Raw genomic sequence first — 15501 nt, 5'->3', positions numbered from 1 at the left:
ACCTTAATGATCTTTAGTAGTTGCGGATGCTTGCTAGAGTTCCAATCATAAATGCATATGATCCAAGTAGAGAAAGTATGTTAGCTTATGCCTCTCCCTCATATAAAATTGCAATAATGATTACCGATCTTGTTAACAATTCCCTAGGACAATTTCGCACACCGACCCATCATTATTCCACACTTGCTATTTATAATATATTGTAACATATTCTAACTTTATGATAACATCACCTATTTTTATATTTTAGTTCTCTGATATCAAGCAAAGCTATCCTCTTCATACCCACAACGTAGTTTTATTTTTCGTTTCTAGATGGAAGCAAACGTTCGGTGTACATAGAGTCGTATCAGTGGCAGATAGGACTTGAGAGAATATTAATCTTACCTTTAGCTCCTTGTGGGATCAACACTCCATACTTATCACTTTCACCTTTGGAAATTGCTACGATGATTCCTTGCACTTGGGGATTATCACTCCTGCATGCTCATGAGCATGATCATGTCCACTTCTTCGTCCGAATCCAAGGAATCGAAGAACTCATCTTGAATCATTTGATCAAGCTCCATCGGTCCATACTCCTCGTCCGATGAACCATCGGAATCCATCGTTTTCCCTAATGAAATCACAAAAAATCTGGTCGGACAATGTGCCGAACACATCAAGCACAAGGCGGAGCCAGAGAGTTGCCGGACGTACCGCGGTGGCGTCTGGGCCGGCGACGACGTCCCCCGCGACGAGGACGGGATAGAGTAGTGTTTTGCCGGAGTTGGCGGCGCAGAGGCTAGGAACAGCTATGGAGCGCGCGTGGCTGCGGAGCTGCGAGACGGACGTCGCAGAGGAGGAAGAAGAGAGGAGATAGCAAATGGATCCGGCAGGTCTTGGGAGTGGATTTGGTGCAATTTGAGGTGGGGTTGGGCTGTCAGGTCCGACGTGGCGAGCGTGCCTGGGCGCCCCCATATCCGCCCCATATTTCTGCTGGATATGAGGGGTGCCGGTCAGCCCGGGCATTTGAAGGCCGTTTTGAGGTGCCCGCCTGGGTCAAAATTTTACGACCGGACAGTGATCGGGCCAACCGCCCGGGCGTATGAGGCGGATTTGAGGCGCCCGGCTGTAGATGCCCTTAAACCCTTGAATAGATCTGAAGTACTTGACACCAAATCTAACCATCATGCACGGACGACGAGAAAAATCTAACCTCTACGTCCCAAGGAGACAACAGTAATGTAATCTACGTCCGAGCTCCGTCGACTACGTCTATACGAATGAGCTCGATAAGGATCAAAACTTGCAGGAAAACTCGAATAAAAAGCGCCACGACCTGCCTAAACTTCGCACCTACTGTCGGTGTCAAAACCGGCGGATCTCTGGTAGGGGGTCCCGAACTGTGTGTCTAAGGTCGATGGTAACAGGAGACGGGGGACACGATATTTACCCAGGTTCGGGCCCTCTCTATGGAGGTAATACCCTACTTCCTGCTTGATTGATCTTGATGAATATGAGTATTACAAGAGTTGATCTACCACGAGATTGTAATGGCGAAAACCCTAGAAGTCTAGCCTGTATGATTATGATCATCACTATGGACTAAGCCCTCCGGTTTATATAGACACCGGAGGGGACTAGGGTTGTACAAAGTCGGTTACAGAGAAAGGAATCTTCATATCCGGGCGCCAAGCTTGCCTTCCACGCCAAGGAGAGTCCCATCCGGACACGGGTGAGAGTCTTCGGTCTTGTATCTTCACAGCCCATCAGTCCGGCCCATGTCCAACAGGCCGGACGCCCGAGGACCCCTTAGTCCAGGACTCCCTCAGTAGCCCCCGAACAAGGCTTTCAATGATGATGTGTCCGACGCGCAGATTGTCTTCGGCATTGCAAGGTGGGTTCCTCCTCTAATGATTTCAAGGACCTGTATTCGGCCTTCCATTTAACGTCATTCCCATCGGCTTCTGTGCATCCATAGCTTCAGCTTCCACGCGTCGAGCGAATATGAGAGGTCAGGGTATTTTTTGCATATAACACCCCGGTCATGTAAGAAAGGTGTCTATTTAAAGGGATTGGATCTCAGATCCGTTCCACATCATGCCGAAAATCCTCAGAGCTTGCTAGGAGAGACCACTCCAACATGGCTAGCACTCCCAGTTCTTCCTCCCATCCCCACGACCCTAAAAAAGGCGATTGGGAGAGATGTTCCGTATCCCATGATCAGCTAGTGAAGCTGCAAACACAGGGATTTCTTCCCCCCGCGGATCTAGTCCCCGTTCGAGCAGGATTGACTTCCTTCAAAGGTGGGGCTCAGGCTGAGAATTTCCCCAATCCATCCACAGGGGAACAAGCGTGCTTCATTCCCTTCCTGCTAAGAGGCGTCGGATTTCCAATCCATCCGTTCCTCCGAGGACTTCTGGAGTATTATGGCCTCCGACTTCACAATTTCACTCTTGCCTCCATCCTACACATCGCGGGTTAAGTCTCTCTTTGTGAGCTATTTCTGGGCTGTGAGGCCCATTTTGAATTATGGAGGAAGTTATTTTGCCTCGTCCCTCGTAATCAAGAGGGATCAATATTTGAAGTGGGTGGAGCCGAGGTATGGCGTATCGCCGGGGCCGGATACCTGTCCGGCGCGCCGAAGAAGGCATCCAAAGAGTGGCCTTCCGAATGGTTTTATATCGAGGACGTCGCCCTTCCTGGCCCAGTCCAAATGGGTCTGCCCGAATTTTCAAGCGCTCTGTTGAAGAAACACCATAGCTGGCGCCCGCGGAGCCTCGAGGAGGAAGACAGCGCGAAAGTCCGTCAATTGATGGGCAAGATAAAGACGCTCGCCCAGTCCGGATTATCAATAGTCGAGGTAATGGCGACCTCCATAGCGCGGGGGGTTCAGCCACTCCAATACAGAGGGCTTCCCATGTGGCACTATAATGGGGAGGACGATGCCTCCCGCTGTGATCGGAAGGATCCGGACACCCCCGCCACTCTGGCCAAGATATTGGCCAAACTATTCAAAGGGGAGAAAGAGGAATTTACTCGTATCAAGCGTCGAGATGGATTTTCCATGTACAATCCTCCTAGCTGGGTGGGTTCCAATCCTACTACTCTACTCAATTTACTCCCTGAGTCAATTTTAATGAACATTAATCCGTTCATTTGTAACAGGAATGGCGAAAGATCACCAAGGGGCTCCACAGCCCTGCCCCGCAGCCAGAGGACCACAACCGGGACCTTGACCCCGGATTCGAAGAGGATCCGGACATATTCGTGGAGCTCGAGAATGGGGTGTTCTACCAGGCGAGCTATGACGGCATGGAAGTACCCATCACCACCAACTATCCCGGTCTTCTCCCAGCCTCACACGTAAGTAATCATGAGACATTTCCTCCAAAGGGGAGGCGTTCGGCGCGCCATGCTACACCAGGGGCAAATCCAAAGAGGGCGGCGCCCACACCGGGCAAGCCTTCGAAGAGAAAGGCAAACGAAGACACGACCTAGCCTTCATCAAAGATGTATGGCTTTGTAAATATGCTCCTTGGTAGTCACATCCAACTGTGACATTGCCCGTTCGTGCCTTATCAGGAGAAGCATTTGCCGGACTATGTCCAGGGGTCCTGCCAATCACACTCCCAACAGTCAGGTTCCAGACCCTGTCGTAAAGACGGGGGCTGATACGGGAGTGACGCCGGATTGTCCGCTGGTAGAGGATTCGGATGATGTATCCGTCACAAACTCAGAAGTGGAGAGCACCATGAATCATCGGCGCCGGAGGGCAGTTCTACGCGACCCTGGCTTTACAAAGGAGGCATTCAATGCCTTCACTCGGCTGATGCATACATCCGAGCTGCTCGAGACGGGCTTGCCCGAGCCACAGACCAGTATTTGAAAGATATACGGGTCAATTTGCATTGTCCAAATATGATAATTATATACCAGTAGCCCCCCAGACTTGAAACAGTTGATACGACTGACTTAAGGATCATTGTATAACCAGGTGCTTACGGAGAAGAACAACATGTTGTCTCAAGAACTGGAAAAGTGTCGGACCGAGCTAAATGCCGCTACCGCCGAACTTGAAAAGTCCAAGAAGGCATCGCCTGGTAATATTCCCCTCTATCGAGAAAATATAATGATATACCAATAATGCTAATCAGTGTTGCATATCACATGACGTGATCGTCAGATAAACTGAAGGAGGCACTGGAAGTCGCACAAGTGGGTGAACAAGAAGCCAAAAGGCAACGGGCCATGGGCGAACGTATACTGACATGGGTCAGGGAGGAGAAAAACAAACTCCAAGGTACCAATACCCAGCTGGGCGAAGAACTAAAAGATGTGCGGGCCCAGCTGGCTGACTCCGTGAAGGAAAATAAGAGGCCGCGAGGCAGCATATTTAGTATGTGTTCAAACTTTCCTTCGTGTAATTCAGCGAGGAAAGGAACTGACAGAGTTATGTCTGTAGGTATGCTGACTGGCCGTCCCGAAGAGGTGTCCGGATCTTCGGGCGATCTGCTACAAGAGCTGTCGCAAATGCACGAGCGAGCTCGGCACGCGATGCGAAGTGTTGCCAAGGCCTTATGGCCATCCGCCTCCCCTCCAGGAAGTATGGAGGAGCTTGTACAGCTATTCAAAGGAGCGCGGAGACGTTTCCGATTATGGAATATATCGGCCTGCCGAGAAGGTGCGCGAGAGGCCTGGGCCATGGTGAAAACACGGTATACCAAGCTTGATCCAAATCATATGGCCCGGGTCGGACCTCTAGGGTCAGATGGGAAAGAAATTCCCGTTAATTTGGTATATGACAAAGTAGAAGTAGCCGCCAAATATTCCCAACAGGATTGTAAGTTAGACAGCCTGTTAGACGGTATGGAGGAGGAAATTTTTGAGTCCAAGTGACTATGTACTTTCCTTGACATATTTGTCCCTAGCCAGATTGTAAAACGATTGTCATGGCAGACCTTTTCGCTTCGACCTCTGGACCCGAAGGTGCGGAGTGTTTTCGAATACCAGAGCGGCAAAAATAGACCGGGGTATGCGTGGAAACCAGGCGTAGGGGTCATAGTTGCTTGAACTGACAAGTTGTATCTAGCTAGCTATGTTATATTACATTGTGATTGTAAGAAACATCTTCCAGAGAGAATAGTTCCGTTAAGGGTTCCTTTCCCTGGGTGTACATGCGTTAATGTGCATGTCCGAACTGTGATTGGAAAAAACGCAGTATACGTAACATCTTGGGGTTCATAGTGGAATGAATGTAAAAAATATCTTTAGTCCGCCGACCGAATATTCCCTTAAGAACGCTAGCTTTCGGCTTCACCCAGTCTGAGGTACACATCCGGATGACCCAGCAGTAACAATCGCAGAGGTGCTCCCTTTATTCCCTAGCCGAACTAACAGGAACGTAGGGCATAAGCATAGGAGCCAGGCAACCCAGCTTGGCCAAAACTTAAGTCATATCAATGCATATAATGGTGAAGAAAAGGTACATACAAGGAAAAGACACATATGTGGTGAGCTTGATGCTCTGAAAATAATAATAATAATAAGCTTCTGTACGAGAAGCCCCCAGGTATAATGGACGATCATATTTGAGGATATGTACGTCATAGGTGCGCGGTTTAGCCGCGCGAAAGCTTTAAGGCTAAAAATAAAAAGGGAAACGAAAAGAGAGGAATAAATAATGTAAACAAAAAAGGGGGGAGGAGACGAACAAAGAGTTCGGCGCTAGGCATAGAATCTTCGGAGTCTGGCCGCGTTCCATGGGTTCGGCTCTAGGCGGTTGTCTGATGCATCACGCAGGCGGTACGCTCCTCCCGTGAGAACTTCGTCAATAATGAAGGGACCCTCCCATTTGGGCTTGAGTTTGTCCTTTTTCTTCTCCAGCAAGCGTAGAACTAGTTCGCCAACATTATAAGTCTTGGCCCGCACTTCTCTGCTTTGATATCTGCGAGCCTGCTGTTGATAAAATGCGGAACAGGCTTTTGCAACATCGCGCTCCTTCTCCAGGGCATGTAAGCTGTCCTGCTGATCAAGCTCGGCCTCTCTCTCTTCGTACATGCGCACTCGAGGTGAGTCATGAATAATGTCGCGGGGTAACACAGCCTCTGGGTCGTACACCATGAAGAAAGGTGTATATCTGGTAGTGCGATTGGGCGTGGTCCGCAGCCCCCAGAGTACGAAGTCGAGCTCCTCAACCCAGTGCTTGTCTGATTCTTTCAAGGACCGCACTAGTCTGGGCTTAATGCCGCTCATAATAAGACCATTGGCTTGTTCGACTTGACCGTTTGTTTGCGGGTGATAGACAGAGGCGTAATCAAGCTTAATGCCCAGATTAGCACACCAGGTTTTCACCTCATCAGTTGTGAAATTGGAGCCGTTATCGATGATGATGTTGTGTGGAACACCATAACGGTGCACAACACCGGATATAAAGTCTATCACTGGCCCGGCTTCGGCCGTTTTAACTGGTTTGGCCTCTATCCACTTAGTGAATTTGTCCACCATGACCAGCAGATATTTTTTCTTATGGCTTCCTCCTTTAAGGGGTCCGACCATATCCAGCCCCCAGACCGCAAAAGGCCAAGTGATGGGTATTGTTTGTAGAGCAGTGGGTGGCATGTGGCTTTGGTTGGCGAAAAGCTGGCATCCGACGCAACGTTGGACAAGGTCCTGTGCATCTGCTCGGGCCGTCAACCAATAGAATCCTGTACGGAAGGCCTTGCTTACAAGGGCCCGAGCTGCGGTGTGGTGACCACCGAGACCGACATGAATTTCAGCCAAGAGCTGCCGCCCCTCTTCCTCGGAGATACATCTTTGAAGTACTCCGGTAGTGCTTTTCTTATAGAGTTCTCCGTCGTGAACCTTGTAAGCTTTCGAGCGCCAGACAATGAGGCGAGCCTCATTCTGATCCTCAGGGAGTTCTTGCCTATTAAGGTAGGCCAAGAAGGGTTCGGTCCATGGGGCAATGACTGCCATGACAAGATGGGCCGACGGTGTTATTTCGGTGGCTGAGCCGCCGATGATATCAGTGTGTTCGGAATCTGGGTTCATAGTCGGATCCGGACTGGTGTTGCCGCTCTCCCCTTGCCACACCACGGATGGCTTGAAGAGTCTTTCCAAAAAGATGTTAGGTGGGACGGGGTCGCGCTTGGCGCTGATGCGAGCAAGGACGTCCGCCGCTTGATTACTTTCTCGAGCCAGATGATGAAACTCGAGCCCTCAAACTGAGCCGACATTTTGAGAACGGCATTACGGTAAGCCGCCATCTTCGGATCTTTGGCATCAAAATCTCCATTTATTTGAGATATTGCGAGGTTTGAGTCCCCGCGCACTTCCAGGCGTTGTATGCCCATGGAGACAGCCATCCGAAGACCATGTAACAAGGCCTCGTATTCGGCTGCATTGTTGGAGTCTGTGTATAATATTTGGAGTACGTATTGAACTGTATCTCAGGTGGGGGACGTTAGGACAACACCCGCTCCTAAGCCCGCCAGCATTTTGGAGCCGTCAAAGTGCATGACCCAGTTGGAATATGTGCCGTACTCTTTAGGGAGTTCGGCCTCTGTCCATTCGGCGACGAAGTCGGCCAGCACTTGGGCTTTCATGGCCCGACGCGGTTTGTATGCTATGTCGAATGGGAGGAGCTCAATGGCCCACTTGGCAATCCGGCCCGTGGCATCGCGGTTGTTTATTATGTCATTAAGTGGTACTTCGGAGGCCACCGTGATTGAGCACTCTTGAAAGTAGTGTCGTAGCTTCCGGGATGCCATGAAGACCGCGTATGCTATTTTTTGGTAATGAGGGTACCGGGATTTGCATGGTGTGAGGACAGTAGATACGTAATATACCGGCTTCTAAAGCGGGAATTTGTGTCCGTCCTCCTCTCGTTCAACGACGAGCACCGCACTCACGACCTGGTGTGTTGCCGATATGTATAATAACATGGGGGTTCACCAGCGTTCGGTGCGGCCAGGATTGGGTTGCTCGCCAAAAGAGCCTTTATTTCTTCCAGTCCGGCCGTTGCCGCATCCGTCCATTCGAAGTGGTCAGTGCGCCGGAGAAGGCGGTACAGTGGCAATGCTTTTTCTCCTAATCTGGAGATAAAGCGGCTTAAAGCTGCCACGCATCCGGCTAGTTTTTGGACCTGTTTAAGGTCAGTTGGTATAGCCAATTGTGACAGAGCCCGGATTTTGGGTGGATTGGCCTCAATTCCTCTATTGGAGACGATGAAGCCCAGCAGTTTTCCGGCGGGAACGCCGAAAACACACTTTTCTGGATTGAGCTTGATGTCGTATGTACGAAGGTTGTCGAATGTGAGACGCAAATCGTCTATTAATGACTCGACGTGCCTAGTTTTGATGACGACGTCGTCCACATATGCTTCAACTGTCTTGCCAATCTGTTTCTCCAGGAATGTTTGAATCATGCGTTGGTAGGTGGCGTCGGCATTTCTAAGTCCGAAGGGCATAGTGTTGAAGCAGATATGGGGTAATGAATGACGTTGCGGCTTGATCGGACTCCTTCATCTTGATTTGGTGATATCCGGAGTATGCGTCGAGGAAACACAGTGAGTCGTGTCCTGCGGTTGCATCAATAATCTGATCGATGCAAGGGAGGGGGAAGGGATCCTTAGGGCAGGCTTTGTTGAGGTCTTTGAAATCGACGCATAGGCGCTAGGATTTATCCTTCTTTGGTACCATCACCAGGTTTGCTATCCAGTCCGGGTGTTTTATTTCTCTGATGAATCCGGCCTCGAGTAACTTGGCTAGCTCATCTCCCATAGCTTGTCGTTTGGGTTCGGAAAAACGTCGCAGTGTTTGCTTGACCGGTTTGTATCCCTTCAATATGTTGAGGTTGTGTTCGGCCAACCCGCGTGGGATTCCTGGCATATCAGAAGGGTGCCAGGCGAATATGTCCCAGTTCTCACGCAGGAACTCTCGTAGCGCGGCCTCGACCGTTGGGTCAAGTTGTGCCCCGATGGATGCTGTCTTCTTGGGGTCCGTCGGGTGGATTTGAAATTTGATTATTTCATCTGCTGGTTTAAAGGAGGTGGATTTGGGTCGCTTGTCCAGGATTACGTCATCCCTATCCACAGTGGAGCACAGCGCGGTTAGCTCTTCGGCCGCGAGGGCTTCATACAGTGCCTCGAGGGCCAGGGATGCGGTTTTATTTTTGGCGCGGAGTGCTATGTTCAGATCACTGGCAAGAGTGATGATACCATTGGGCCCGGGCATCTTGAGCTTCATGTACCCGTAATGGGGTATAGCTTGGAAGCGTGTAAATGCATCTCGCCCCAATAGGGCGTGATATCCGCTGTTGAAAGGGGCCACTTGGAAGGTTATCTCTTCGGACCAATAATTCTCCGGCGTGCCGAATACCACGTCGAGCGTGATTTTTCCCGCGCATCGCGCCTCCCGACTGGGAATGATTCCCCGGAAGGTCGTGCTACTTTGCTCGATGCGGCTCTTGTCTATTTCCATTTTATTGAGCGTATCCTCGTAGATGAGGTTTAATCCGCTACCGCCGTCCATGAGCACTTTGCTGAGCCAAAAACCGTCCACAATTGGATTGAGGACCAAGGCGGATGGTGCCCGGACTGTCCGGAATTTTGGTTCATCACTGGCATTGAAAGTTATGGCCGTGTCGTTCCAAGAGTTTATTGCTGCGACTTGGCAGACTTCAGCGAGGTCCCGGAAAGCCCTTTTACGCCGATTGTTTGAAGCGAAAGTCTCGAAGACTGTCGATACGTTGGGGTCGTCATCTTCCGGGGGGTGTTGCTCTGAGGTATTTTTGGTGAGGATATCCTCGCCGCTCTTGGCCACTTGCCGGAGTATCCAACATGCTCTAAGGTTGTGGGTTGGTGTGGTGTCCGGTGTTGTGTGTTGTGTGTATTTTGCATGGCCTATCGAGCCATCCCTCCAGAACGGTTCTGCGCCCCGTAGTGGGCTTAGATTTCTTTACTATTTGATCGGGCGCCTACGAGGGTGCCTCCTTTTTGCCCGGGCGAGGGGTAGATTGGAAACTGGTGGTTCCCAGGGAGTTGCCTGAGTTTTCCAGGCGCTCTCCATTGCGCAGTACTTCTGTACTATGGTTGCCAAGTCAGTGAAGTGTAATACGCGACGGCGATTAATGGCATTGAGGATTCCCTCGTCTGTGCAATTGTTGCGGAATAGTGATATCGCATCTTCGTCGCGGCAATCTTTAATCTTGTCTTTGACAAGGAGGAATTTGGCCCAGAAGTGATGGACCGTTTCCTGAGACTATTGTCGTGTGTACATGAGATCGCGTGTAACTGGGTGGGTGGGTGGATTTAAGTCCGAATCCTGACCCAATTTGGGATCCGGAGTTTGAGAAACTTCCGAACTTAATAGTTCGGACTCCGGGATATTAACTGATTTTTTAGGCCCGTTGTTCGATTCCAGGTTGGGAGGGCAGGGCGCGTCGTTCCGCAGACGGGTATCCGGCTCTTCAGGCCCGGAAATCCGAACATAGTTCGTCTTCAATATAGAGGGAGAGTTGTTGTTTCGCTCCTCAATTACCGCTATTTGATGGGTGATCGGCGGAGATTTGATTTCTCTCTGATCGGGTTTAAGCCCGATCCGATCGTAGTCTGTAGCGACCCCCAGGGCGGCGATGCGATCGAGTAGTTCGTTTAAGGACGACAACTCCGCCGGATCCATCTGTTTAGAGTGTTCGGAATCAACACGGAGGCGATTTTGGATGACCCGAGAAGTCATCGTCGGCTAAGCGGCCGAACGGGCTGTCATGGTAAAGCCGCCCAGCCGGAGGGCTTGACCTGGGGCCAGGGCTCCTCCGGAGGTGATACTGTCCTTGATAACAAGGCGAGCCATCAATCCTGTATTCGACGTCACAGCGGAACTCTCAATGAAAGCACCAATGTCGGTGTCAAAACCGGCGGATCTCGGGTAGGGGGTCCCAAACTGTTTGTCTAAGGTCGATGGTAACAGGAGACGGGGGACACGATGTTTACCCAGGTTCGGGCCCTCTCTATGGAGGTAATACCCTACTTCCTGCTTGATTGATCTTGATGAATATGAGTATTACAAGAGTTGATCTACCACGAGATCGTAATGGCGAAAACTCTAGAAGTCTAGCCTGTATGATTATGATCATCACTACGGACTAAGCCCTCCGGTTTATATAGACACCGGAGGGGACTAGGGTTGTACAAAGTCGGTTACAGAGAGAGGAATCTTCATATCCGGGCGCCAAGCTTGCCTTCCACGCCAAGGAGAGTCCCATCCGGACACGGCCCGAGGACCCCTTAGTTCAGGACTTCCTCACCTGTGAGGACTAAAAAACATAACTTAAACTACTAGTCAGAGCGATGGCACTGGTATTCCCGTTCCCGCGACTGGCCACTGTAGCGGTAGGCAAAAGCGAGACGTATCCATGTGCTCGTTGGTGAAGCATGGAGGGAAGAGTTTGCCCTTTGCGTCGACCGTTGTTTTCATCTAATTTGTTTTAGTTTATGTTAACTTGCCAATAGAAGATATATTTTTTGCAAGCTATGCACGCTATCTTGTGTGAGGATAGCCATCCCAGAAATGAACCGAACCCGGTGGATACACCCATGACTAGCCAAACTCTTGTCGACTGACGTCACGTGACTAGTTTAGTGCTCCCCTTCTAACGGTACCACACCCTACACAATCCATCCATCACGCATGCCATCCGGCCAGTCATCGTCTCAGATACGAACATAAAGAGAAGAAACGTAACCAGATAACAATAATGCAATAGCAGTCGCAATAGCCAGCATCTCGTTCATCACTAACAGATTCACAGACAGAACCAAGCCGATGAGCGTTCAGTAAGTGGCCACTAATCAACCATTCCACGATCCATCCCCACCACCACTGAGGCGCATCAGCGCATGCCCCCACGCCCGACGACCGACGACTCGTTGACTAGCGCCGCACCCCGCCTTTTCACACGTATATGAGCGCATCGCCACTCGTCACTCACTCTCACACCTCAGCTCACTGGTCCGTCCGTCCGTCAGTACCACACCTCACCGGCCGCCCAAGCAACTTCCGACTAAAATAATGCCGAGCACCTATCCCCTCCCCCTTCTGCTCCTCGCCGTCCTCCTCCTGGCCGGCGAGTCGAGCTCGCAGCCCGCCTCCGGCGACCAAGCCACCCTCCTAGCCATCAAGAAGGACTGGGGTAACCCCGCGCAGCTCGCGTCGTGGGACCCCACCGCCCACGCCGACCACTGCAACTGGACCGGCGTCGCCTGCGAGGGCGATGGCGCCGGGCGAGTCGTCACGGGGCTATCCTTGCCGAAGCTGAACCTCACTACCGGCGAGGTGCCGACGTCCGTGTGCGCCCTGGCGAACCTCACAAGCCTCGACCTCTCCTACAACAACCTCACCGGCAGCTTCCCCGGCGCTACGCTGTACGGCTGCGGCCGGCTCCGGTTCCTCGACCTCTCCTACAACGGGTTCGATGGGGCCCTCCCGGATGACATCGGCCGGCTGTCGTGGGCGATGGAGCACCTCAACCTGTCGGCTAACCACTTCTCCGGCGCCGTGCCAGCGGCGGTCGCGGGGCTAACGGCGCTGAAGTCGCTTGTTCTTGACAAGAACCAGTTCACCGGCGCGTACCCGGCGGCCGAGATAAGCAAGCTCACCGCGCTTGAGAAGCTCACGCTTGCCGTGAACCCTTTCGCGCCGGCGCCGGCGCCGCCCGAGTTCGCCAACCTAACCAACCTGAGCTACCTCTGGATGGCCGACATGAACATGACCGGCGAGATCCCGAAGGCCTACTCGAGTCTAGCGAAACTCGAGATGCTCGCTGTGACGGGGAACAATCTCACCGGCGGGATCCCGGCGTGGGTCTTGCAGCACCCAAAGCTCAAGTACGTGTACCTGTTCAACAACGGACTCATCGGCGAGCTTCCGCGCAATATCACGGCGGTGAATTTGATGGAGCTTGATGTGTCGTCGAACAACCTCACCGGAGAAATACCGGAAGACATCGGTAACATCAAGAACCTGAGCATATTGTTCATGTACACCAACCAGCTCACCGGCACCATTCCCGCAAGCATGGCGACGCTCCCCAAACTCAGGGACATCCGGCTATTTGAGAACAAGCTCTCCGGCGAGCTCCCAGCTGAGCTCGGGAAGCACTCGCCGCTCGTCAACCTCGAGGTCTGCAACAACAACCTCTCCGGCTCGCTACCGGAGTCACTCTGCGCCAACGGAAAGCTCGACGACATCGTCGTCTTCAATAACAACTTCTCCGGCGAGCTCCCGAAGAACCTCGGCGACTGTGTCCTGCTGAACAACATCATGCTCTACAACAACCGCTTCTCCGGCGAGTTCCCGGCGAAGATATGGTCATTTCCGAAGCTGACCACTCTGATGATACATAACAACGGTTTCACCGGGGCTCTACCGGCCGTGCTATCTGAGAACATCACGCGGATTGAGATGGGGAATAACAAATTCTCTGGCTCCTTCCCAACGTCGGCAACCGGGCTGAGCGTGTTCCAGGCGGAGAACAATCAGCTCTCCGGCGATCTACCGGGCAACATGAGCAAGTTTGCCAACCTTACTGATCTGTCGGTGTCGGGCAACCAGCTAACTGGTTCCATACCAGCATCAGTCAACTTGTTGCAGAAGCTCAATTCTCTCAACTTGAGCGGCAACCGACTGTCCGGCACCATTCCACCTTCCAGCATCGGATTGCTTCCATCGCTGAATATCCTTGATTTATCCGGCAATGAAATCACCGGTGCCATACCGCCGGACTTCAGCAACCTTAAACTCAACAAGCTCAACATGTCGTCAAACCAGCTCACCGGCGTGGTGCCGCTCTCGCTGCAGAGCGCGGCATACGAGAGCAGCTTCGTCGGCAACCACGGGCTCTGTGCTAGGAAAGGCTCGGGGGTAGACCTCCCGAAATGCGGCAGTGCCCGTGACGAGCTCTCGATGGGCTTGATCGTCCTCTTCTCCATGCTCGCCGGCATTGTTCTCGTCGGCAGCGTGGGCATCGCGTGCCTGCTCTTCCGGCGGCGGAAGGAGCAGCAGGAGGTGACCGACTGGAAGATGACGCAGTTCACCCATCTGGGCTTCACCGAGTCGGATGTGCTCAACAACATCCGTGAGGAGAACGTGATCGGCAGCGGCGGGTCCGGGAAGGTGTACCGCATCCACCTGCCTGCCCGTGCCGGCGGCGGCGGCGGCGGCGGCGACGTGGAGCACGGCGGCGGCGGCGGCGGCAGGATGGTGGCCGTGAAGAGGATATGGAACGCGAGGAAGCTGGACGCGAAGTTCGACAAGGAGTTCGAGGCGGAGGTGAAGGTGCTGGGCAACATCCGGCACAACAACATCGTGAGGCTGCTCTGCTGCATCTCCAGCCAGGACGTGAAGCTGCTGGTGTACGAGTACATGGAGAACGGCAGCCTCGACCGGTGGCTGCACCACCTTGACCGCCAGGGCGCGCCCGCGCCGCTGGACTGGCCGACGAGGCTGGCCATCGCCATCGACTCGGCCAAGGGGCTCAGCTACATGCACCACGACTCGGCGCAGTCCATCGTGCACCGGGACGTCAAGTCCAGCAACATCTTGCTGGACCCGGAGTTCCACGCCAAGATCGCCGACTTCGGGCTCGCCCGGATGCTTGTCAAGTCCGGCGAGCTGGAGTCCGTGTCAGCCATCGGCGGCACGTTCGGGTACATGGCCCCAGGTGAGAAGCTCAAATTCATTAAGTTGCCATTTCAACTTGTGAAAATTCATTGTTGATTGTGGTGCTAACTGGGGTGAGCTTGTGCAGAGTATGCGTCCAGGCTGAGGGTGAACGAGAAGGTCGACGTCTACAGCTTCGGCGTGGTTCTGCTGGAGCTGATCACCGGCAAGGTCGCGAACGACGGCGGCGCCGACGTCTGCCTGGCGGAGTGGGCGTGGCGGCGGTACCAGAAGGGCCCTCCGTTCAACGACGTGGTCGACGAGCACATCCGAGACCCGGCCAACATGGCGGACATCCTGGCCGTGTTCACCCTCGGCGTGATCTGCACGGGGGAGAACCCTCCGGCGCGGCCGTCCATGAAGGAGGTCCTGCAGCACCTCAGCCGGTGCGACAGGATGTCCGCTCAGGCGGAGGCGTGCCAGCTGGACTATGGCGGCGACGGCGGCGCGCCGCTGCTGGAGGCGAAGAAAGGCAGCCGGAGGAGGGACGTGTCGGACTCCGGCAGGTGGGACGACGACGAGGAGGACAGCGGCAACTTCGTGGTGCACGCGGTCTAGCAGAGGCGTACGCCCACCAACAAGAGCAGTTCTGTTCAGGTGTACACTAGCACTGCAGAGTGCATAGCTGCTAGAGCTCATCCGTGGAGATGTAGAGCTCGCAGCACTATTGCACCAGTGCAGTAAAAATGTGTAGCAATAAGTGTACGACGTCAAGGTGAATGAAGAATGTAACCAATCCAACGTCGCTCATCAAAACATACAACCCAAACATCCGCCGACAGTAGATGAGGAGAGGCCA

The 15501-nt window shown here is 52.9% G+C and overlaps 1 protein-coding gene across 1 annotated transcript; it reads left to right on the top strand.

Moving 5' to 3' along the window:
* The first annotated feature begins 11969 nt into the window (after nt 1-11969).
* Nucleotides 11970-15443, top strand: LOC123164285 (receptor-like protein kinase 5). The gene is made up of 2 exons (XM_044581704.1): nt 11970-14703; nt 14791-15443. Exons 1-2 carry the CDS (start codon nt 12054-12056, stop codon nt 15258-15260), a joined length of 3120 nt encoding a protein of 1039 aa, XP_044437639.1. The 5' UTR covers nt 11970-12053; the 3' UTR covers nt 15261-15443.
* Nucleotides 15444-15501: the final 58 nt, after the last annotated feature.

This window comes from Triticum aestivum, chromosome 7D, assembly GCF_018294505.1.
Source record: "Triticum aestivum cultivar Chinese Spring chromosome 7D, IWGSC CS RefSeq v2.1, whole genome shotgun sequence".
Taxonomy (NCBI): domain Eukaryota; kingdom Viridiplantae; phylum Streptophyta; class Magnoliopsida; order Poales; family Poaceae; genus Triticum; species Triticum aestivum.
Note: the sequence above shows the minus strand (reverse complement) of the source record. Positions and strands in the feature narration are given on the sequence as shown.